Raw genomic sequence first — 25,516 nt, forward strand, 5'->3', positions numbered from 1 at the left:
GTGCCCAAAACTGCACACAGCACTCAAGGTGAGGCTGCCCCAGTGCAGAGCAGAGCGGGACAATGCCCCCTCTTGTCTGGCTGGCAATGCTGTGCCTGATGCCCCCCAGGACATGGATGTCCCTCTTGGCTGTCAGGGCACTGCTGACTCATGTTCAACTGGCCATGGTCCAGGAACCCCAGGTCCCTTTCTACAGCTAGTCTCCAGCCTCTCATTCCCCAGTCCATACACACAGCCAGGTTTGCCCTGTCCCAGAGCAGAATCTGGCACTTGCCCTCGTTAAACTTCACACGGTTGGTGATTGTCCAAGTCTCCAACCGGTCCAGGTCTCTCTGCCCTTGAGGGAGTTGACAACTCCTCCCAGTTTAGTGTCAATGGCAAACTTACAGTGTGTTCCATTGAGTCCTGTGTCCAGATTGCTAATGAAGATCATGAGGAGCACAGGGCTCAGGATGGAGCCCTGCAGAACCCCACCGGGGACCAGTGCCAACCTGATGCTGCCCCAGTCACTGCCACCATTTGTTCCTGACCCATGACCCAGTTGCTCTCCCCCACATGATGCGTATCCAGCTGTGGGCTGGACATTTTGTTCAGAGGGATCCTGGGAGAGCCTGTCAAAAGCTTTGGTGAAGTCCAAGAGGATTACATTTACTGGCTTTCCTAGATCAGCTGGGTGGGTTACCCTGTCATACAAGGAAATCAGTTTCGACAAGCAGGACTTTCCCCTCATGGAGCCGTGCTGGCTGTGACTGATGCCTCCATTGTCCTCCAGGTGTTTTTCAGTACTGATCAGAATAATCTTTCCCATTCTGTTAGGCAGATCACCTAATACCTTTTGGGTATGTAGAGGCACTCAGCTGTGTATTACGGACTGATGAAATTATCTGGACTGCTATTTAAAACAAACACAAACATTCAGAAATAGTTATTCCAGCATAAATTCCTTACCACCCATCTGAAGCTGTTGACAGGTTAATACATTTAAATACTATTGTTTTATTTTATCAGCATTATACTAATACTACAAAAAAAAGTCAGTTTTGAGGTCATAATAAACTGAGAGCTCTTTTGAATCTCCTAGTAAAGAATGTCCTTAGTTCACTCACTTCACCCTGCTCTAATATATATAACATGATCTCAATTATATTCTTCTTGGAGCACTGACACATCGTCCTCCTCAGCTACAGAATCTTCAGTGAAGTAGTGCTTCTTGAGACCAGTTGTCCTCTACTCTGCTCTCCCTCGCAAGTACCCTCATTTTTAAAGTTTCAAAGTGAAAAATCAAAGGATGGGTCAGGTTGGAAGGGACCACAGTGGGTCATCTGGTCTGACCTCCCTGCTCAGGCAGGGTCATCCCATTGTACAGGATAAAGTACAAGGAATGTGAATATACACAGGGTCTCTTGAAGAGCTGTTTCTCACAAGTCAGCATCTCCTAAAGTAGCCCTTGCATATTCTCAAATACAGAACATCAGTGACCAACAATAACACCCAGATTCACCTGAAAGGTCAATAAGCAAAGGCCATATGGGGAGGTAAAAAAAAGACTTTATCAGTACAGAAGATCAAAAGACATGATCAAAGGTAACTCTCCCAGATAACAGATTCAGCACTGAACAGTATTTTTCTTCAATATAAGTAGAACTTAACATAAGATTTCCAAGTCTACAGAATCACTTGGGAGGGGAGGTACCTCAGCAGGTCTGTAGTCTAACCTGCTGCTCAAAACAAAGTCAGAGATCAGGTAAGATCAGGCTGCTCAGGGCTTTGCTCACTCATGCCATAAAACCCTCAAAGACAGCACATGCACAGCCTTTCAGGGTGAAATGCTCCACTGCCTGCCTGTCCCCACTGGAAGAAAAAACTTTCCTTACATTCAGATGAAATCCCCCTTGTAATTTAAGGCCATGTCTCTTGTTCTCTTGCTGTCAAGTACTCCTCCAGGAAGCTGAAGATCTTCCAATGCCAAAGGCTGTGTAACCTCAAGGACTGCCCCACAGATATGGGCAGGTAGCCATTAGGTCTCCCCACCCCTTTTCCAGGTAGAAGCCCCATTTTTTCAGTCTCTCAGTACTTCAGGCCTGGCCATCCCAGGGGCCTTCACCCAATCTTCCCCCTATCTAACAATGTGCTTCTGGAACTGGGAGGGGTGAAAACCCAGCAAACAATTCAGTGTTACACGTGCCAAGACAGGTTACAACCACTGCCCTCCAACAATGGGCTGTACTTCTGTTATTGTAGCCCAGGACACTGATGGCCTTTATTTTAGTCTGGACATGTTGCTGATCCATGCTCAGTCTGCTGTCTTGCCCAGGCCCCAAGGTGCTTGTCAGCAAAGATACTTGCCAGCTGTCAGTCTCCAGCCTCTAGTCAGGCAGGGGACATTCTGTTCCAAATATAGGACTTTTCCAAGAAACACACCACAAGCATCTTCTGAGAGACAAAAAAAAACTGAAACAGCACCAAATAGAAACTAATACAAGACAACATGATGCACATACTGAAAACCAGGAGGAGGAATTCCATGAAAAAGTATTTCCTAACTGGTAGCACAGAGTATTATCTCTTTGTCAAGAGTTGTCAAACCATAGCCACACCATTCTATTCCCTCTCAAAGCCACATTACAGATGATACCATGAGAAGATCGAAGTCTAGAAGGTCCAAGACACAACTGACCCAGAGAACAGTCACAAGGCAGGAGCCATCATGCATGAAGCAATCTGGATGTACCACATATAGCCCTTCCACGACATCTCTTTTCTTCCACCCCCCTGGAAATCATGCCTAGACTGATCTTGATGTTTCTGTATTTGTGTACAACTTATACAAATTTGATGATCTGTGGCTGTCAGGCATGGTCAACAGCTCCAAAAAGAGTCTTTTCGGGAATTTCTGAAGAAACTTATCAGCACACTTGAAAAAAAATATGCAACTGGAACATGTTTGTGCCTACAGGATGATTCATATAACTCAGACCTCACCTTACACTTCTCAGGACTCAACACTTATTATCTAGGCCTTGCACAGTGTTACCTGTCAAACAGCAGACATTCAGTCTGTTCCAGCACAGGTCCACAGAAATAAGGATATTATGTTATAATTATTAATCTCAAACAACCACATGTCTAATCTTGCAGATCAACCTTTAATTCCCTGCCCAAGTATTGCAAAATATTGACAGAGTTACATAACAGAAATGACAACATGATGACAAAACCAGGCAAAAAGTTCTGAAATGTCAGAAATAGAAATACAGCTTCTCTCTTCAGTAAGGATATTATTAGTACAATCACCTGATTACCCTCCTTCACAGAGCACCTTCTTCAATCTCCTCATTGCAGAAGTAGGAGTAGATGCAGTGAAAGATGATGATCACAAGAAAATAAGTTTCCAGTCCATGGCACTTGGTTCTAATTTTACTTTCCTTTTCACTTTGAAGTCAAAAAAGATGCAATATGACTACTATGTTCCAGCTGATGCAGATACCAAATTCAGGTACACCAAGCCTAAAATGCTCCATGAAGAAGAATGAGAGTACACTAGTCCTAAACAACTGAACTATTTAGAGCACATGGTTATGACCAACTATGAAACTGAGATGAGAGTCAAACAAAGACTTGTTTTTCTGAAAAGCCACTCAATTATCTTATTGCCATTGCTATTTTTACATAATCTTAACCTCAGATTGCCTACATTTCTCTTAAGTTACATATTTATCTTTTTATTACCTTCTTAAGGAGGAGAAAATATATTAACAGATGGCTGCTGAGGAATCTGGATGCATCAGTTCCTCAGCTACAATCTTGATGCATCTGCTAAAAAGGCAAGCAACTTCCCAAGTTCTTCTGTATCTTCCGCCTTTCTACAAGGGTCTCATTTTTAATATTCAAGACTCAGGAAACAGTTTGCCAGCCCATGTTGATATGTTCCAAGAACAGTACTTACACAACTAACAATTGCGTAACTGCAAACTTGATCATGAGCAATACTGTGAGCTGAAAAACAAAATCTCAAAGCAAGAAAGGGGAAGAGGGAAAAAGCAGTGTAGGATAACAGTCTGGGAATCATTCAGTACAATTAAATTCAAAGCTTATGGGTTTCAGAAACATTGTTCAACAACATGTTGTGATGCATGTTTTATTTGAATGGAAACAAGTCCACAGAAGGAAAGATGCGTATACTTTACAGCAAGGCTCAGAAAAATCTAGAACTGCTATCAAGGAGTTACACAAGATTGATAAAGGTTTTTAAGCTTGAGTGGAAAAAGTAGTAAATCACTGCTCTCAAGTTACTGCCAGATAGCTAGTCAATATGTTTAGAGAAAGACATGACAACAGCAATGAATATTTATACATACCAGTTTTTCAATTTCAGATTCAAGATTTTGTATACAGTCAAGTTTTCTCTTGCGACATCGCTGCGCTGCAATTCTGTTTTTACTTCGTCTTCGGATATCATGAATGCAGTCCAATTGTTCAGGAGTTAATTTATGCATTTTCAGAAATGACTGGAAGTCATTTCTGGAAAGGGAGATAATCCTTTGTGCATTAAACGGCAGTTTTACCTAGAATGTGAGATACAGTTGTAAATCCAAGGTGGAACTGATATACACTAACACCAACAACTCAAGTTTCCATTTTAAGCATTCTTTACCACACAACTCATCTTTATTCCTACATCTCAGAGACAAGAGCAAACTAACATAACCATCAGATGATGGGATAAAATCCAGGGGATTCAACTACAGGAGTTCAAGCACAGGTGCAATAGAGTATTTGCACATTTACACTAGAGCCTTACAAGCATATTCAGAGGAGGCAGAAAGCTACTTCTGTGTACATCGAATATGCAGGCGAAACACTCTAAGAAGATGAGTTACAGTTTGGTGAGGTATAAAACAGGTGTCAAGACTCACTATTATAGTCTAAAGTTTTCCCAAAGCTGCTATTAAGACTGCGTCCTGCATACATTTTTATACCTATGCTTTTTTTTTTTCTGCAGGAAAAAATAATCTGAAACAGGGTATTTCCTTAAAATACAGAAGTTACAATATTTGTCTTTTATTTCTTAGTGTTGGAGAAGACAGAGGACCAGGCTATTGCTACTGTTATATACCTGAGCTACAAAAGCATTTGAGATCACAAAGTGTTGATTAATACTGAAAAACCTATTTACCTTTAGAAAACAATCACCATGTTTTTTGCGTATCCAACTAAGGACATTTTATTTTAATCCTTACATTTGAGTTTAGTAAGTAGGAGAATATGTTACTTTGCTGTGGTCAAAGATCTGATTTTACTTCAAAAAGAACACAGAGAAGTCTTTTCTCTGATTGGCCACTACTGGTGACAAAACAGGCAAAAAATAATTAAAAAAAAAACCCACAGTACTGTCCTCAGCAATGATACCACCTTCTCTGTCACATAAAGGTGAGGAATGTATTTAATCAATTCTGGCCTTTTGTTTAGCATTCCAGATTTTTTGTATTGATGGCAGGTTCCACTTATGTTCAGTCTCAGTAAGGCCCTGCATCTTGAAAGACAAAAATCGTAGTGCTTTAAGAACAACTGAATTTTTGTAACATTGAATGATCCATCATGCAGAGTTACACTGCAATTCTATGAATCTAAGAACTGAGATGGAAATTGTTCCAGGTATATCACTTAGTGTTAGAGAAGGTGATATTATTAAAGTCTTAAATACACAGCTACTGAAGCCAGCTTAAAAGCTTAATTTTCACTTCACATTAAATCTGACGTATCATTTCTCTCCCACCTTCACCCACGGTTCAGAATAAAATCAAGAAAACTGCTAAGTTTCTATTAAACAAATGTTCCAAGTTTCTATTAAACAAAGGTTCCAAGTTTCTATTAAACAAAGGTTCCAAGTTCCTATTAAACAAAGGTTCCAAGAAGTTTAGAGTTTTCTTAAACTCTAAATTGAAGCAGATAAAAGAAAAAAAATCTAAGAACGAACCTTCATGCCTTAAGGCTCACAACCTTTTCTGGCAGTTGTTCCAGAAAAAATCTTAAAAGATCTAATACGTAAGCATCTAACACTTCAGTATCTGACCAAAAATAGTTTCATACTTTTATTCAGTCTCCCTGAATTAACAGTGACCTTCCATATAAAACTCTGAGTGGCTATTTAAAGTTTCAGTTCCAGACTTTTAAAAACAAGCAGGCACAGAAAAAACCCCAAAACAACAAAACATGGAAAACTCAGATTTTTGAGTATGGCCTTAAAAGACTGGGAAGCAAAGGATACGTCAGGATATTCTTACCTCACATTCTTGTTCTCTTGCTGAACACGATTCACTGTCTCCCTCAGTGTCAGTCTCCGAATCCTCTCCCAAACTTATCACATAGTTATAGGGACACTGTTCTTGTTGCTGTCCCTGAACATAATCTCCACTGTTTATTTCAGAGCTGTTTGAGCATCCTTCAGTGCTAAGGTTGCTTATAAAGGGGCAGTTGACGGAATTCAGTGTTGTAAAAGTTTGCTGAGAGCAAGGTTCAGGGCTTTCACTGATCCTGATCCCCAGCCACGGACACTCTGATTTTTTCCCCGAATATGCAGGCTCCAAGTACTCTTTAGAAACTGCAGGTGGTAAATGTATTTGACAGGCATCTGTGCTGTGAATATCACTCCAGAACCCCTGTGCTAGCTGTTCTGCTATCTCTCTCTCCACACTGCTTCGATCTCCAGCTGAGGTGATGTTAGCAGCTTCCCTAATGCACAAATCCACCTTTGAAGATGGGTTACCTTGACTTTCAGTTTTGTCATTTCCAGCTCCGGTACTTGACACAGTTTTTTCAGCTAAGACTGTGTTGTTCTGCATACTACTGAAATTCAAGTTACCATATTGCTCACAACTATGTAAAATAGACATAGAATTGAGTCCATGAGGTGCAGCAGAGTTTTGGGGGGAAGCAGCAAGATCCATTTTCTCCACAGGACATGACACATTCCGAGTTACAGAATCTCTCTTTGACTCTTCTTTTTTCTGAATGCCTTCTTCCATTTCTGTCTGAGTCTCTTCACAGTTTGAGATCACCTGCATAGGCACACACTCCTGAGCTTTTTGTATCCCATCATTATCAGGTATTTCCTTCTCAAGAGAAGTTGCAAATGGTGATACCTGAACATCTTTAGTACTGGAATTGGACTCTGAAGTATTAACTTTGTCATTTCCAAAGGCTTTCTGGAATTTTCTATACTTTGGGCATTGGGAAGATAAGCTGGAAGCACTACCCCTTTCTAGATGTACAGGATCACAGTTTTGATTGGCATTATTTTGGAGAACAGGCAGTGATTTAGCATTTTCTTCATCTTTACAGGGCTTTGTGTCAGGAATTTGACTATATTCCTTTTCTAGAAGGGCTTCTACTTCATAATTTATTTCTAGGTCTCCATCATCCACATTGCCAGTTTTAGGGTTTGCTTTCTGACAACGCTGTGTGCAACACTTCTTCCTAGGACATTCCTGCTGATCCAATTTAAAGTCCAAAAATCTGAATTTAAGAAACTGAAAGCAGGACTCTTCAATGTTGCGTACACCCAAAAATTCTGCACATTTGCAAACTTCAGACACATTGTCTTTATTTAAAACAAGTTTTGCCGTATATGCAAACTGAAGCAAAGGACTAAATCCTTTAAGTGTTACCTATTACAAAAACAAGTGAGAAAAACATTAGTATGGTCAATTTGGGTTTAAGCAGAGAAACACACAAATTCACCTGTCTTGCCAGCAGGACAGAGCACAGGACAAAAGCAGCAGACTTGTTCTGTTGTGAAAACATGGTCAAACTCATTCTGAAACAATTCTTCTGATATAATTTTATCATGCACATTTTTGACAGTTTTCTTTCTATGATCTGTCTCTTAATAAAATGTTCTGGCAATGCAGTACTAAAAGTGGAGAATATTGCTGTATGCTGAAAATCAGTAACTAGATTCCAACCTCACAAAGATTATTTCGAAGCAAGTTGTATACTAATTACTCTACAGTATGCTGCTGGTATTTAATTGTAGTTTTGAAGAGCAATTACTGTCAATCACTTAGTCTTATGCACCATTGATACAAAAAAAGGTTGAAGAAATGCAGTTTGACCACATGTGATTATTTACTACTACAGCCACCTGCTCCTTTCTTCCTCCCATAGATTTGAAGAAAGGCACTCAAAAACTGCACACCAAAAAGAATTTGCAGTTTAAAGCCCCTTTAGAGCAAGTGGTTTTAATTGAACATTTATGTCTTCACAACAGTTGCCTATCAAGGAACCCAGAGATAAACAAAAACTGTATCATTAGAAACTGATCTGCAAGATCTTCTACACATGAAAAAATGTCTAAGGAATCAAGTAGAAAGCCACAAACAGATTACCAACTACATGACACTTCCTTTAGCCTTATCTCTACAAATGAAGAATAAAGCAGTATGTCCACTATTCATACTCAAACTCAAGTCCATACTCTGCTCCCTGCCTCTACTGAAATGACCAGTATTTTATGCTAAATAAAGCACTATTTCAATGCATTAACTACACTGAATCCTTCTGCCAGCAAAAATAATGAATTATTCATGCAATTCAATTTAAGAATCAGTTGAGGGTTTGTTTACTTTGGTTTTTTTAGTAGTTGTTTGGTGTGTTCTTTTTAAAGAACACAACACATGAAGGGAAGTTGATGAGATCTGCAAAGAGCCCAGTCCTTTAAAACTGTCTGTGAACTCTTATGACCTTCCTAAAGAATTCTTAAAATACCATTTGAAATATGCTCTGGAAATTACACCACCACATTAATTCATCCTTTATAATGGGGGGAAGTAGAATGTAAAAGACAGTTTATCCATAAGCTGTCAACATCTCTCCCGACTTAGTGTAGTCAACAAAACATTAAAGTGGCTTTAAAAGTAATTAGCATCCATAAATGAAACTGAAATTCATAAATGAAAATGAAAGAAAAAAATACAATGGTATTTTAAAACTGTACCTTCTTTCTATTTAAAGGAGTAACACTGCAAAAACTGCAATGATCAAGAGGGAAAAAACACTCTACTCCTTTCACTTTCTCTTACATATTTCTAGCTAGCTATACTCAAACAAGAAAAAATCGTAGAAAGACTCTTAGTGTAACTGACTTAGAAAAGCAACTCTTGCAGTAGTCATTTATTTAATTTTCATTTGGGATGAAAGCCAAATAATAAAAACACTGGCAAAAAACCAAGAGACCCCAAACCAAGGTGACAGCAGTTAGTCTTTACAATATAATATATATGAAGTACTTGAATTCAAAAAATATTTTTGGTATCCAAGATTGTGGGCTGGTGTCTTTCAGTTCTTAAATCCCCTACTCTAAATCATCAGTTAAACCCCAGCCTACCATAAAAGAGAATTGAACAAAGCAGACTAGAAGCACTGCCAGGTAAAATGCAGAAGGGAGTGACACTCACCTCTTCCGGTAAAGTGATGATAAGATCAGCGTCCACCTGGCCCACAATTCTTGAAAGGAAGTAACTGCTGCAAGCTGCAAGCACAGCTCTGTGAGCCCGAAATCGCTGATCTTCCACTAAAATTGTAACATCGCAAAGGATATCTTGCTTTCGCTGATCATCAAGGCTGAGGAGTACATTGGTACTGTGCACTGAAGATTCATAGGCAAACACCACACCACACTTGTTCTCACTTAGAGACATTCTGTATCACAGGTGGTGGTGCGAGGCTCAGTGGAAAGCATGCTTCTGTGCTTCAGACCTGGGGGAGCAAAGAAACAAGTTGTACCCCTGAAAGTCATGTCCAACAGGAGCCTATCGGTACTGAAACACCAGCATGTTAAACGTGCACTGTCCTGGTCTAATTCTTCTTCAAATTAGTACTTCAAATAAATACATGCTTGTGACCATTTAAAAGACCCAAACCTTGATATGTACATCTTAATACAGCTTTTATAGTCTCATAGACCAAAAAATGGACTTCAGCAATAATGAACACTTCTTTCTTAGCCAAGTGATTCAGAGATATAAACTTACTGTAACACCTAGAAATTATCTAAGCTTTCACTCTTAGTAATTCATATATTCTAACTCCAAAACTATGAAAATGTAAAAAGAAATAAAACAAATGCATTAAACTAAAATTCACCAAAATACTATGTAAGCTTCTTCTGTTTATTGATTCACCTAATGCAGACTAAAATATGTGTTCTTTCTTCTTTCAAAAGTATTTTGTCAGCTAAACCAATCAGGCATTGGTAAAGTACCCTGATTTTCTAGTATGTTGGTGTTTTGTTCTTAAATTTGAATTCTCTGCCTTAACACAAACTTTTTCCCCCTTTTCTTTCATGACTACTTGATTTGTCATACAAGTTTGCTTTCATTATGATTCAGATCACCAGGCAATGGAATACTGTCTCTTTTCTGATAAAGTTCTCAAATAACAGTATTCATTGGATAATAAACAACAGTTAAAGTTATACAATATTTAAAACTTTGAAATATATAACTCATATATAACGGTTCTGAAGATTCTTAAATTTGCAGACAAATAGAAGGGCTAGGGAGAAGGCAGTTCTGCTTGAGAGTGCAAAGTTTGAAAGTATTTCCAAATCTGATCTTTACACTGTATTTCACTTTCAATTGAGCCCTTCTTCCAATTAAAAGAAAAAAATACTATTAAGAAGTGTCCTTGCTCGATCAAGAAACCACTTAAGTCAGATTTGGAACTATCCTTTAAAGAAAATATGGTACTACTAGGTCACGTTATACCTTAACAAACCAAGCATTCAGATTACACTTGACCCCAGAGTTCCTGTAATTGAGCACAGCTGTGGAGACTCACTTCAGCTGACATGGACTACCTCATCATTCTATTGCTCAACAGAGGTTGTTACCATCTGCCAGCTCCCAACAATAATAAAACTGTAGCCAGTGCAAATCCTCAGGTTTCAGGTGTGGGGAAACTTTCACAATATGGGGAGTGCAGAGGGCATGGACATATTTAAACACACTGTGGAAAAAGCCAACATGCTGCCAGCTGTGCTCTCCTGGTTACTCACTGCTCAAGCTACTTTCATGGCACACAGGCATTTTGAGTGAACATTTTAACAGAAAGAGGGAAGAAAAAGATCCCCATTTCCAGTGGCAATAGCAGCACAGTACTAGTCTGGACCCCAGTGAAGTGCAGATCACATCAGCATTACCTGCCCTTCCCACTCCCTTATGGAACACTGTATGCTTAACTTCACCAACAAAATATGTAAATGTATGGTGAACATAGAAGTTTTGAGGGGAAAAATCTCTAAAGTTCCACAAACCTGAGTTTCTCCCTCTAAGAAGCGGTACAGAAAAGTGCTATATACCATGCACTGTTAATCCTAAAGAGCTTATTTTTGGAAGGAAACAGTTTAAATGTTTTCATATACCTAATAACAAGACTACAGATTCATTAACTTAGGAAATATTTAATTTCCAGTCAATTTACATGGGAACAAAATAATTCCTCATGGAACTGCTATTCATGAAATTCTATTTTTATGAGAAGTAACCAGTGCAATATAAATTATATATTCCTAACTGGATTGCTGTATAGCCTAACTTATCATATTGCTCATATCTTACAGCACATGGAATTTAATGAAGTATAACTCTGTATTTGTTAAAAGGTGAAAAAAACCCAAAACCCCAAAAAGGAACAGAGGATAAACCAGAAAAACTGCAGACTACATCCACAGTGGTGGGGAGCGCAGGGAAGTATTATAGACGAGGATACATTCTGAGTGAGTGCTTAGGCAAAACTCATGAGGGAGACTATAGTTAAAGACAAGCCTTAAAGCGCTCTTTCTTTCTATCTTCTTTGGAGAAAGAGCTCTCAGACAGACAACACATATCATATATGCTGCTTCTGGGTTTTTCCTGATAAAATAGTCAATTCCAACATCCAGTTCATTACACTTCCACAGCACAGAAGGCTAAAAGAACACTAGTTTATTTCTATTTGTATAGACAGACAAATTAATGCAGAGAAGAGTTAACCCTCCTTCTCACTTATCTCTGTGAGGCACACACCATCCTTTCAAAACACTTGTGGACTACTTGGAGCACTGAGGGAAAGCTTCCAATGTTTCAGCTGCCAAAAAAAAAAAAAAAAAAAAAAAGCTTTCAACACTGAAACACTACCTTCTGTTTCTTGAGAAGTGAATGAAATACTTAGTTTGAGCATAATTCCATTTAACACTTTACTCGGACAGAATGTTGTACTTCCTAATTGTAAGGACTTCATCAGCCATGTTCCCTCTATATTTAAACAAGATGACAAGTTTGAAGTATCCATAATATAACACGCAGCATTTAATAAGCATTTCAAACTTTATGAGAACCTTTAAAAAACCCCACAAAACTAAAAAATACCACCCCTACACTACACTCAAACACTAAATTCCTCTCAGTCTTTGTAAAATTTAGGTACTCAAATACAATAAAAAGAAATCCAAAGGTAAAGCATCAGAAAACTGAAAATGATGGTGAAAACAAAAGCATGAAATGGGAAAGAGAAAATGCAACCACTGTGAAAAGCTGTTACACTTAGGAAATAACAGAGGTCACACTTGTGAATGTCTGAATTCTGTTTTCCAGTTGTGTAATAAGGGCAGGGTACCACATTTATTATAGTATCTGTCATGACAGCCAACCAGATTTTCTACAGCAGTGTGAGTACAAAATAATTTCTCTGTAAGTAGATTTGTTGTACACACATCCACAACACAAACACTTACTGTCATAGCAAAGAGAAAAAGTACATCTCTTCTGTAAATGGTTTCATTTCTCTTCTACTACAACTGCTCTTCTAGAGCACTCAGAATTCTTAAAATTAGTTTTATTTATGAATGGGTAGACAAAGAGGGGAAAAGGTATGAAGCAGAGAAAACAATTCAATTAAGCTTACAAGTTTGTGCTGCAACTGTCATGAGGATAGGCCTTCTAGGCTTTTCTGTCCATTTTACGTAATTTGATTTTCTACAAATATTACTTATCAGGCTCTCTTTTCCACTCTCAGAAATATTATTAATATCAGCAACCAGGTATTAAAAAGGAAAACTGATACTACAAACAACAATAACAAATCATATACTTGGAAAGCAGCCTAAAACTCATATAATGCTATTTGTATTTTAAAAGTAACCTTCAATCAAGGAAAACTAAAAGTAAGCAGAGGTAACTTGGAAAAGTATTCCACAAGCTGATGACTGTATGTGGAAATCACTGCTCAAAAAGGAGGTGCCAACAACCATGTGACTGAATACAAAAGATGCTAAGAAAAAAAACCATGCAAGCATATTGTTTAAGATATTTGTAACAGACATTAACATAAAAAATATGCGGAGTCCAAAAAGATCTTCCAAAACTTAAAATAGTTCTTACAACACAGGTTGGAAGGATTAAAAAAGTAACATCATGAAAGCTCACTTACTACAAATCCTCAATTTGTGGAAGAAAAATAGTAGTGTGAGCATTCCTCAAATTCCTCTCACCTGAAACCCTGCACACCTAATAACCTCATACTCTTGAGATTGAAAATTAAAAAAGCTCATGAACATAATAAGCATACACACATGCTAGTATAAAACCTACATGAACACTTGAAGCACAACCAATCAGGTTCTGCTTTGAGAACACAACCAAGCCTGCTACCATGAAGTTTTCATTCTTTATCAGTGATCTTGAGATAAATAATGTTTTGCATAGGGACAAAAATATTTCCTCCTAAGTACCAGCTATAAAACTTTATTCTGCTTTATCAAAGAGAAGTAACTCCATTTTTTTTCTCCCTACTAGTATACAATTATGAAAACTATGCCCGACAGTTACCTGCAAAATTACCATATCTTCAGTAAATTTAGACATCTCTCCATCCAAATGACTCTCTCTATATATTTATTTCCAAAGAATTTATAAATACTTATCTTCATAGAAATCAGTACTGCAACCACATTTAAAAAAGGAATACACATTTGTTTTAGTATACAGTATAGAGACCAAAGCAAGATGCTTATCAGGACTCATTGTAAAATTCGCATCTCATCCAAGGCTCATTTTTCTCATGCATTCAAAGTCATTCATTACATTATTACAGGAAGGTAACAGTGAGTGTAAAGTACTTTAAAATTAGGCTGCAGGTTTGCTCATCTGATTGCTTACACCTGGTAACAATTACTGCTCTTTACTAGCTGACTGGAGAATAAAGGTAGATATAAAATCCTTTACTTCCTTCCACCACAGTCTCTGCTTTAAAGAGTCACTTGGTGCAGATCCTCAGGTAAACCATAAAGTCTCCCCAGTGACAGTTAAAAAAAACCTGTATTCCAAAGATGAGAATCATAATGGTTGAAACCAGGTAAAGCTAAAACTATAAGGAACTGTTGTTGCCAAGTTACAGAAGAAAAATAGTAGTAAAACAGGTAACATTGTTGAGGAATGTACCCAGTGCAGGTAGAGTACAAGAGTAGGAACAGTGTACCAGAGTAGAACTCACAATAGTGTGATGTATTCCTTATCCACACAAAAATCTCACACAAGGCAGACAAACTTTCATCCAAGTTCAGCATCACCACCACATGTAAGAGGGCACTCAACATCCTGTGGACAAACAAGTGTCCTGGAAGAGTTCAAGGAAGCTAAAAGGCATCAAATTGTCATTGAAGGTGACAAAAGCACACGCATTTGTATGTATATTTAGCAAAACACTTTCTGAACATTCTGAAAGTTTCAAGTGTCATTAAAAATACTAAATCAGAGAAACCCGTGAAAATCAATGACCATCATATCTTTACTACTTTGAAGACTTAGACTTTCAGGAAAAACAGCTAACTACATTTTATAGTCTTCACTCTTCATGCTAAATCCAAGGACCTGGAAAATTAAATTCCGGAATCTAATGGTCACCAAGATGCACTGGGAACACCAAATCCAGAGGCAGAATCCATCCCCACACATGAAAGTTTGTCTTCCAAATCCTTTTTTCCTCTACAAACTACAGGTTTTTCAAATTTAGGAAAAAACAGACTGAAGAGCAGAGTAAACTGGATAAAGTTTTGATACAGAAATAATTTGACACTCTCTCTCTTCTCCTGGACAGCTGCAGAACCCAGGCAGGACACACCTTGGCTGTCACTGCTCTCTAAGCTGCTTGAACTTGGGCACCCAGATGTAAATTCAGTTGTGCTCACCAAAATGATAAAACTAGCAAGATAACTTTATCAGACAATAAAGGCAAGATAATTTTAGCAGACAATAAGGGTCTGTTCAGTTAGCACCATGCTTCTAAAATATCTGTATTCTTTGAACACTACAAATTCCTCAGTTGGTAAAAATACAATTGTAGACCCTCAAAAATATAGCCTGGAGAAAACAAAACTTTTGGTGTGCTACTCCTATTTTGCTGATCTATTGAGTAAGTTCTAGCAGGTCAGTCATTCCATCAGTTTTCTTAGGATTGACATTTACATTTACTTTAGCCTATAAAAAAAGTTCTGTCATCCACAGATGTGAAGGTAAAAGCAACAACTGTCATTTACTACTGCTAAAACAAGACAGTTTAGATAAGACACAGCTCGTTCAAAACACACTGCAAAGGCTTTTTTTCTGCAGTTTTATCTCTCTGTCCTTGCCCCCAGCTATCTCTCCTTTTAAGGAAATAGTTATATTGCAGATGAATGCCTACAGTGGTTAATAGCTGCTGATTCACATTATGCTGACAAAGAATGATCAAGCATTTTAGTGTGCATGTTCATTGCTTCATCTTCAAGACTGCTAAAGAAAAAAGTGATAAAAAAGCAAAAAGCAAGCTTTGCTGCCCAAGAGCATTGCTTTCTCCTTTAGCAAGAAAGTATATTTAATCTTCATTTATTAGCAGAGTCATAATTCTAAATTGTCTTCTTTATTAGTCCAACATATGGAAGATATTATTCACAGCTTTATTACCTATATGAGATTTTTAAAAATTACTGGTTTGTATTTTTGTAGCATAATTTTAAACTCTGCATTTCAACTCTTGTCAAGTCACAAGTGAGTATTAAAAAGAATCATGGGAAGTCTGTCAAGTCTTAAGTCTGTGCTAAGAGTCTTAATTTGTTTTCCAGGTTTTAAGACTGAACACACACTTTTTTTCTCAGTATTTGCAGGCTATATGAGAAACTGGGACATGGGAAGGAGAGCATGGGGGATCCTTAGAAGGCTAGTAGTCACAAGCCTCCAGAAGCCATGAATTTAAAAGGAAAAAAAGATATTGATACCATGTAACCATAGACATGTTCCAAAGAACAGAAGTTTGAAAAGTTTCCCCCAGAGGATGACACAAAGTCCATATCAAAGCCAAATAACCCCCAAACTACTCTTCAGTTTCCTATTATTTTAGATTACGCTAATTGTTTAATTTTTGGATAAGGAATAAAAGTCATGCTGTGGGATTTGTTTTGTTTCACTGCTAAAAAACGAAATAGGTCTGAAGGGATTTCAGAGACTCCTCTGAAAAATTCCATCACTTACAGCCCTTCGGTTGTGCTGGTATTCACAGAGAATTGCTCTGGAAAGATAATAATGCACAGACTTTCTAAAGAACTTAAAAAAAAACCCAAAGCACCTATCAACAACAAAAATAACCACAAACACAACACCCCAAAAATACAAGTAAAAAACAGTTTTATTTTTTCTTAAATAAGAACTAGGTTAGATAATAAAATATTCACTTAGGATAAGTAAAGCATGCACAACTAAAATCTACTGTCAACTCCTGCCTTTGCTTAAAGGACAATGTCTTGGTTTGAAAAGACAGGAGTCTGTGAAGGAAGGCAAGAGACTCACGTGAAATGGAGAAGGTAAACTTCCTCCCTCCAAATTACCACAATTTCAAAATAAAAAGGCTTTCAGGCAAAGATATGGGAATGGGAATAACAGTTCTTTACTAGGAAAAAAACTAAATTTAAAAAAAAATGTAATTAGTACAAACAAAACTACTGATAGATTCAGAAACCTGACACCCTGAGGAGTCAGGGTGTTGGTGATAGTCCAGTTAAATGGTGGCTGCTCCTCCTAGAGTGGCAGATGAAATGCTGCTGAAGCAATGATCCAGTAGAAGGGTGTAGTTTTCTCTGAAGGTCTGGTGATGGAGTAGATAGGCCTGGTCTTCCTCTGGGAATCCAGTGAAGATGCTGAGTTGATGTCTCAAAAAATTCTGATTTTATGCATTAGGTAGGGATGCTTGGCTCTTCCCTCTGGGTGGAGCATCTCACAATGGGATGATGTAACTTTCTCAGTCATGCAGTGAGCCATTCAATGGACCATTAACAGAAGATATCTCCCCGGAGGGAGACATTGTTCTTGGAAGAGATAAGAAAACTGCCCAACAGAAGATACCTGCCCCACCTCTAACAGATAGCAAATAGAATATATGCTTATCTTACAAGCCAGGACATTATAACACCTTTGTATTTAGAGCGACATACTCTACTCATTGCTACAGTTAAACAAATCACATTAATAACTTCATCTGAATGACTATCACAATCCATTTACAAGTATATATGTCAAAATATTTATGATTAATACTACATTAACCATTTAATGTACATAGAAGGACACAAGAAACAAGCTGAAAGAATTGTGAAACAGCTATATTACCAAGTCAAAGAAAATACTGTTTGGAAATTATATTTAGAATCTCATTTCTGGCATTACCTGTTTAACTTTGATTTATTTCCACAACTGTTCTTCACAGTATGTGAAGCTGAAAGAAATCTGCAAATATTTTAGACGTAAATCAGAAAGAACTTCAGAAACATTTCTATGAAAACAGAACAGCACAGGTTTATCAGAACTAGCAATATATAATAATAAAACTTAAAAAACAAAACCCAAACCATTAGACCAGGTTTCAGATAGTAGCACTAGTAAAAGTCTCCACCAAATCACATCAAACTATCTCAGTCTTCCCATCCTGAAACTGTAGACTATTTTCTATCTGACATATGATGTCAAAAGACATGATCTTACTAGCTGACCTGTAAATAACCATTTTTGGGATGCTACTACATGAAATACTGATCTCCAGCTCTGGGGACCCCAACATCAGAAGGATAAGGATCTCCTGGAATGAGTCCAGAGAAAAACACAAAGATGCTCTGAGGGCTGGAGCCTCTCTGCTCTGGAGGCAGGTTGGGAGAGCTGGGATGTTCATCCTGGAGAACAGAAGGCTCCAGGGAGACCTTAAAGCCCATGCCAGTGCCTAAAGAGGCTCCAGGAGAGCTGGATGGGGACTCTGGACACGGGTCTGGAATGGCAGGACAAGGAGGAATGGCTTCAAATTGAAAGAAGGCAGGCTTAGCTATTAGAAAAATTCTGTTCTGTGATGGTGGTGAGGCCCTGGCACAGGTTGCCCAGAGAAGCTGTGGCTGCCCCATCCCTGAGGTGCTCAAAGCCAGGCTGGACGGGACTTGGATCAACCTGTTCTAGTGGAAGCTGTCCCTGCCCATGGCAGGGGGTTGGAAATGGATGATCTTTAAGGTTCCTTCCAACGCAAACCACTCCAGGATTCTGTGATTTGATGACCTTAAAAGTAGCATGAACAGGGCAAGCAAGTGCCATATATTTACTTATCATAGTATTTGTCAATGGGCCAAGACTGGAATCCAAACACCTAGAAACATTATGTTGACTGTTCAAATAAAGTCATTCACAAAGTATCTCAACACAATTTCTAAGATTAATTAAATATTGTTTAATACACAGGCTGTGATTTAAAGACATTTAGTTACTGATACCCTAGGCTACATATCTCCCACTCTCCAATGTATGTTTAATGATTAAACTCAATTTATTTGTATTTCACCAATGCTTCTAAAGTTAATTTACCCTTCACAGCATACTTTCCCCTTGTTAAAGCTTCAGTAGCTGATCGGTCAGTTGAGCCTTACTCTGACATTCTAACTCACTTTTATACCAAATACTGCATTTTCCCTTCATACTTAACAAGAACAAAGCTTTCTTCCACCCTTAAGAGTGCCTTAACCAAAAACACTGCATACTACTGGAAACAGAGTGACTTGTGGTGCAGCCTTTGATTTGTTAAGCCTTTCCATCACTTTTAGTCCTCTCTCCAGACTGCTTACCTCTGAAGTAGACATGTGGGCAGGGAAACCTGCAGGTGGATCCTCACACATTATCCCCACTGTGGTCACACTAGGCTGAATCTACACAACTTAATGATTGGTTCAGCAGTTAATTTTGGCTCACTCAATGTTTTGTTCCTACCCACACTTGCATCAACTAACACACTACCTCTGGTTTAACTAAGGACTACATATAAACAGGACCCACATTATGGATACCACAGTGTTTTCTCCTACTCCCCAAAACCTCCCCCATGAAACTTTCAGTGGTTGAATTCTACAGGCCAATTAAAATGCCAGCATTCAGACTCAAACGTGAACCCTCTGACTGATCTGCCACTCTTCTTTGCCCCCACACCAGCACGCCCAGTGCAGGGAGACAGGACTATGGTTAAAAGAAAACAATTAAGTGTTTATAGAAATATGCTGATTATCAAACTTGGAAGGTGGGGATGACAATGACAAGGAGACTTGTTGAGCTATGTTTCCCTGAACCATAGGGCAGAGTTATTTGGGACTTACAGAACTTATGTGCAAAAACCTGTCTATTCTACACCTAACAAGCGCGCCCACCTGATCTGAAGGATCAGGTAAAGGGTATGGGTTTTAATACTAGACCATTTCTATCATAACAAATTTATTAGTGCTCAAAATATCCTTTGCATAAGAATATTAGAACCTATTAAAAGCAATTAAACATTTAATACATTCAGATCTTCCACATTTTTACACATAAACTCAAAGATACAGCTGATGGAAGCTAAAGCTGTACTTCAGCATTTTGGTCAAAATCAGGAGTGTGCTAGTGAAGCAAACTTCCCAAACACCCCATTTACCATGCTTTCGTTCACGTCACAAGATGAACCCAGACAACAAGAGTAGGCTCTTTTTTAAAGATAACTGGAAAACACACTCTAGAAGTTCTCAAGAATTTCAAATACTAAGGGATTTAGCTTTTTTTTTTTTTCAGACTAACTAAGCCAGGTCAAAGGGAACCCTCCTGAAAAACACAGTGGGTATTCAGTTTTCAGTGACAACTGTTTCTCTCTGCAAATCTTTCTGTTTTGGGCCTCACTGCTTGCTAAGGTACATATAGGCTTACTCACTTGAGTTAGGGCATGCAAAAGTAATTATGCTATTTAAGTAATCTTTAAAGTTAAACTCACATTACAAATAATATTTTGTGGTCTAATTCATACTCATCATGTTAACAGGAATATAGTCCTTTCTTTTCTTGCTGTGTGGTGTAATATTTGAGATTAAAGAACCAACTCTATATGCTAGAGCATTCTGAGTGCTGCATTACCTAATTTACAGTGCTTCTGGATGGCAATTACTCCATTACTGCAGCCAGATGTTTCTCACACAGAGGAACGGCCTTCCTCAAGTGCCTCAAATGAACGTGACTGTCAAAATTTACTCGACATACAGTTCTAGTGCTAGAACACTTTCTCCCTCCTTTTTTAGTTCACTAAGGATTTGGAAGACCTAGGTGCAGATGATTTTGGGATTACTGTCAGGCTAAAATAGGTAACTTTTGTGATTACTACTTTTCCACCAAGCCCCAAAACATGCGAAGGATCTCAGCGCACAGAACAGGAGGGACAGGATTTGTATTTCGTTGTTTACAGTCTAAAACAGACCTTCGCCAGCTCCCCACAAAGGGAAACAAATGCCAGCTGCCCGCCTCAGCCCGGCAAAAGCGGCGTTCCCGCCGACTTCCCAGCGGGGCTGAGCTGGCCCTTTCGCACAGTACTGGGGAGCACGGCGTGGGACAGTCACGCCAGAGTCAGCGGGGCGCAAGGGCACCCCTGCAAACCGGGGGCGAGGCACCGAGCCAGGAGCGGTCTCGGGGGAAGGGGGGCAACACTCTCAGCAAGGCGCCGCCGGTGCCCGGCGCTGACGAAGCGCCTCCGCCGCCGCCCCGGCGCCCCCGCGGGCGGGACCCCCGACCCTGCACCGGCCGGGCCGCACCGATTAAAGGCCGCACCACCGACACCGCCCCTGTGAACGCCCTCCGCCCGAAGAGTGCCGCCTTAGCACCCCCGCCGCCAACCCTTCACCGCGCACGCTCCCGCCGACGGCCGGTTCGGTGCGGTTCGGCTTTACCTCGGTGCCCGCCGCCGCGGGCCGGAGGGCAGCAGCGCCGCCGCCGCCGCCGCCTCACCACGTCCCTTCTCGCCCCGCGCGCGCCGCCAGGGCCCGGCCGCACCCGGCTCCGGCTCCGGCTGCTGCCCGACTGCGGCGCGCGCCGTCAGGTGACTGCCCGCAGCACCGCCCACCCCCCCGCGCGCACGCCCCGCACACGCCCCGCGCGCCCATTGGACGCGGCACTCGCCACCGCCGCGCGGCCACCCACACCGCCGCGCGCTGCGCATGCGCGGCTCTGCCGGCGCACGGGGCGGCTGCAGAGCGCCGGGTCCTGCTTCCCTTCCCTTCCCTTCCCTTCCGTTCCCTTCCCTTCCCGGGCACCAGGGAAGGTAGCCTCCTCCAGAAGCTCCTGAATAAAATGTTAATGACAGCAAATTATGTACTGCCAAGAGTGCTAATGGGAATTTAATTGTTAAGATATTTTAACTCAGTTTAACAATTTAGTGTGCCTTTGAATGATTTTTTTTTAATGTCTCATAGAGTGTCACACTGTTTTACGTGTATTTAAGTGTCCGTAACTTTCTTCAGCTGTTTTTACAGTAGGCTTTCAGTTTTGGTAGAGGCTAATATAGATTTTCCTTCAATGTCTGTTAGCTAATGGCCTTTCACCTTTTAAGTAGGGAGAATTTAATTACTTGTATTTATTAGTTGGTCAATGTATTCACCAGTACAAAGACTTGCATTACAAAATAACCTAAGCTATTTGTTGGAATTTAAATTTAAGAGCAGCTATTAGCTAATGATATCCAAAAAGTAGCATTTGTCTGTAGTTTGAGTACTAACAATACTTAAGGTGCTCTGAATCAAAGTTTCTATGCCTGCTTTTTATGTTTTCTATGACTTGTTGACATGCTCTTAACATCTGTTCGGAATTCCTAATCCCCTGGTACTCGCGTGAAGAGGGAAATAAAGACAACTGTTTAGATGGTAAAAACTGAGTTGCAGAAGTATGAGATGTTTACAATGTTTAAGCATAAAATTTAAAATACCTACTACTAGACTGAAAGTTGGGTTTTTTGGATTTTTTTGGTCTTTCACAAAGAGTTTTGTGGGGAAGAGAGGGAAACAGAATAGGGAAGAAATGAATAAAAACAAAAGGAGCTCTTACTTTGGTTGAAAGGTTGACTACAAAATTATGGACCGCACCCACCAAGAAGGGATCTTCATCTCCTGTTCTGGATCTTAGGGATGATGCAATTCTTACTTCCCATACAATAGGGAGTGAAGTTACAGTGTAATAGCTTGGTTCTCACTCACAGTCAGACTGAAGAACTGCATAAGTACTTCCTACATTGAAATTAGACACAACTAGATGAGGAAAATAAAATTTAAAAAAAGTAAATTTTTTCCTAAAACGAAGAAGTAAAACCAATAAAAAGGAGATCTGGGAATCTAAGCTAAAAATCAAGGACATACATCTTACTCCATATGAATAACAAATGCTTTAAGCATTTAAAACAATATAAAAACTTAGGTAAGAAATGCTTACAAGTTAGTGTGCATGATAACAAATAATAACAATATTACCAGAAGAAAGGAAGGGAAAATGTCCCATTTTTTTGGAATAGATTTATTGTTCTGATACATTGGTGGCATTAATGGGACTTATGTCCCATTCTATCAAATTCTATCAAATTCCTTACGAAGACTTGCTGTAGCTGTCTCTGTGTTGTTTTCTGCTTCTGGCACTGTAAAAGCTCCAGCCTCAGCTACCACCAGTTTGTAACTCAATTTGTTGAGCTCTGGCTGGTCTGTGGATTGATACTGGTCCAGAGAGATGAAAGTGCTCTAATCTGCATGTTATGTGGTCTACAGGGCACAGGTATAATATGGAATATTTAGGTCATCTTTAATACTGAGTGTGTTCTCTTCTGCCCTTGTCCCCTCTTTTCATGCTTTCTATGCTGAAGCTGGTTTCCTATCATAGAAACTTGACTAATAAATTGTCCAGAGGTAAATTGTTACATATCCCAAGGCTAAAGGTGAGGCGATAGATTCATCTCACCTATCTTTAGCCATCTAAAATTTAGTTGTCTAGTCTAAGCAACTCATCTAGGGTCCTGTGTAGTTGAGGGAACTAGATAGGCATCTCCATGGGGTAATTTTTCCCTTTCTGTGGTTGGTGTCTGAGACAGGTGTGATGAAACTCCTTTTGGAGATGCCTGTCCCATGCTTTTTTTGGTGGGAATGTGTATAACTGGGTTAGGCTAGAGACATAACTCCCAGATTAAACCCGTGGCCACATAGTTCTGCAGGACGCTGCCATCAGAATTCTTCACAGCAAAAGTGCTGGGGAGTCATTAGGAAAAATTAATGTTGAAGGCCCATCTTCTAGTTTCACAGGGCAGAGGCTGATGACCCTGTTGCACACATGGCCACATCAAATATGACTCTGTAGGCATCATATAGAAGATGCGTCCATTTTACATTGCAGTAAATGAAAGTCAAACCACTCCCTCTTGTGAACTTGCAAACACAAAAGCTATTTTCTAATCTACATTTAGATAACATTTTCTAACTGTAAATTGAGCTATCAAGGAGCTACTGTGGTATGCATCTAAGTGATTGAAACCTCAGGGCTGTGTCAATATGTATGAGCTGAAAAACTGACTCTTATTTTTAAATGGTTTTCGAAGCCTTTGAACACATTATTTTAGAATTTATTTCCATACTGTCTTCTGCTGTATGTGTGTAATACTGTTCTAATTCTTGGGAACACACATGCTTATTTTTTGTGGTTTCTGGCTTACAAAAGTCTTTTGTTTGTCCTGGGAAAGCATGGTGTTAATCATAGGAAAATATTTTTACATTCCCTCTTTACAAAAAATGAGAAAAAAATGCTTTCTGCCTAGAAGTAAATCCTATTCTGTAAACTATCTTTCAAAATGCAATTGTAAGTGTATTTATCTTAAACCTACAGCTAATATGGTCCAGATTCACAGAAAATCTTCTTAAAATGAAAACTGGTGTCTCGGTTAAATCTGGTTTGTTTCCTTTTTTTTTTCCCCCTCCAGATATAATTTTTAAAACCATCATCCTTAAATTAAGCAGTAACATTTCAATGGGAAAAAAACGGACTTCTTTTCTTTAATAGAATGAGAATTATTTTTGATTCTAAGAAGGGATATAAACCATGTGTAAATAATGGCAAAAAGGTGGGAAACAAAGGGGCTAGCTGCAGAAAATAAGAGTTCTGCTTAGATAGGCTGCAGGAGCTGTATGAAAAGACCAAAGAATGAGAATCACAGCAGGACAGCTCAAAAAGCCTCATAAGAGTACTTAACTGAGGAAGACTATTTATTAATGAAAAATGGATTTGCCTTCCTGGAAGCTTGGAGTAAACACTGTCAATGGCTGTAATTTTGTCAGACAGCAATGCCTGAGCTGATTGATCTGGGAGAAGACCAGAGGTGTTCAGGAGGTGAAGTGAAATTACCGCAGCCAGGCTGTCCAGACCAGGCATTTTCACACAGTAGCTCTTTGAACCCTGTGAGGAAATGCAGGTACATGTGGGGAAACCAGAACATGTCATGCAGGGCTCAATGAGCATTTCCAGCCTCGAGTCATGCTGTGGGATCACACCTGGGTGAATTAAGTCCCTATGGCAGAAAACTGCTGAGCCTGAAACCAGCAGGCTCTTAGCTTCCAGCCAGGTGCATATCCACACATGGACTGATGGAAACACCAGGAGTTTGGGAAGGTGGAGGGAGACCCAGTGAAACACCTGATGCTCAGGGGACTGAGGATGTGCATTCCCAGGACCACAGACTGAATGCATAAGAAACCCCACAGTTTCCACGTGAAGGGGTCACACTGGGGAAAAGAGTCATCTCTTCACAAAACAAACTGCTGGGGTGGGAAGAACCCATCTCTTTAATTTATAATACAGTCTATTGAGAGTCTCCTGAAGTAGCAATTTGGGATGACCCCTCTGCATATGCTTAGTTTAGGAGAACTAATTGCTGGTAGTGCAATATTCCAACACGCATCTGCTTATTGCTTTCACTCTGAACTGCTTTAATCCAGAAGTCTACTCCTTAGTGCTTCATTATCGGGGCTATCTGGAGTACTGGTGTGTTGCTCCTCTAGAAAAATGCTAACCCTCCCCACCCCAGATTGTAGCCCAGGGAATGTTCAGTATATTTGCAAAAATAGGTACCCTGAGATTTTTCAAATGACAAAAGTATCTGTGGGTGAGACACTTGA

At 39.5% G+C, this 25,516-nt stretch overlaps 2 protein-coding genes across 10 annotated transcripts in view; both read right to left on the reverse strand.

Moving 5' to 3' along the window:
- The window catches only part of MAP3K7CL (MAP3K7 C-terminal like), a 107,146-nt gene that overhangs the window by 16,212 nt on the left and 65,418 nt on the right, over positions 1-25,516 (reverse strand). The gene's annotated exons all lie outside the window — the stretch shown is intronic.
- The window catches only part of BACH1 (BTB domain and CNC homolog 1), a 32,897-nt gene that overhangs the window by 5,067 nt on the left and 2,314 nt on the right, over positions 1-25,516 (reverse strand). For 2 of the 9 annotated variants that reach the window (XM_053972104.1, XM_053972105.1), the window contains exons 2-4: positions 9,456-9,756; positions 6,285-7,667; positions 4,359-4,565 (exon numbers count right to left, since the gene is read on the reverse strand). In XM_053972104.1, the coding sequence (XP_053828079.1) occupies positions 4,359-4,565; positions 6,285-7,667; positions 9,456-9,698 (1,833 nt within the window). In that variant the 5' untranslated portion in view covers positions 9,699-9,756. The other 7 variants (XR_008436043.1, XR_008436042.1, XM_053972106.1 and 4 more) reach the window with 7 other exon arrangements.

This window comes from Vidua macroura, chromosome 2 (assembly GCF_024509145.1).
Source record: "Vidua macroura isolate BioBank_ID:100142 chromosome 2, ASM2450914v1, whole genome shotgun sequence".
Taxonomy (NCBI): domain Eukaryota; kingdom Metazoa; phylum Chordata; class Aves; order Passeriformes; family Viduidae; genus Vidua; species Vidua macroura.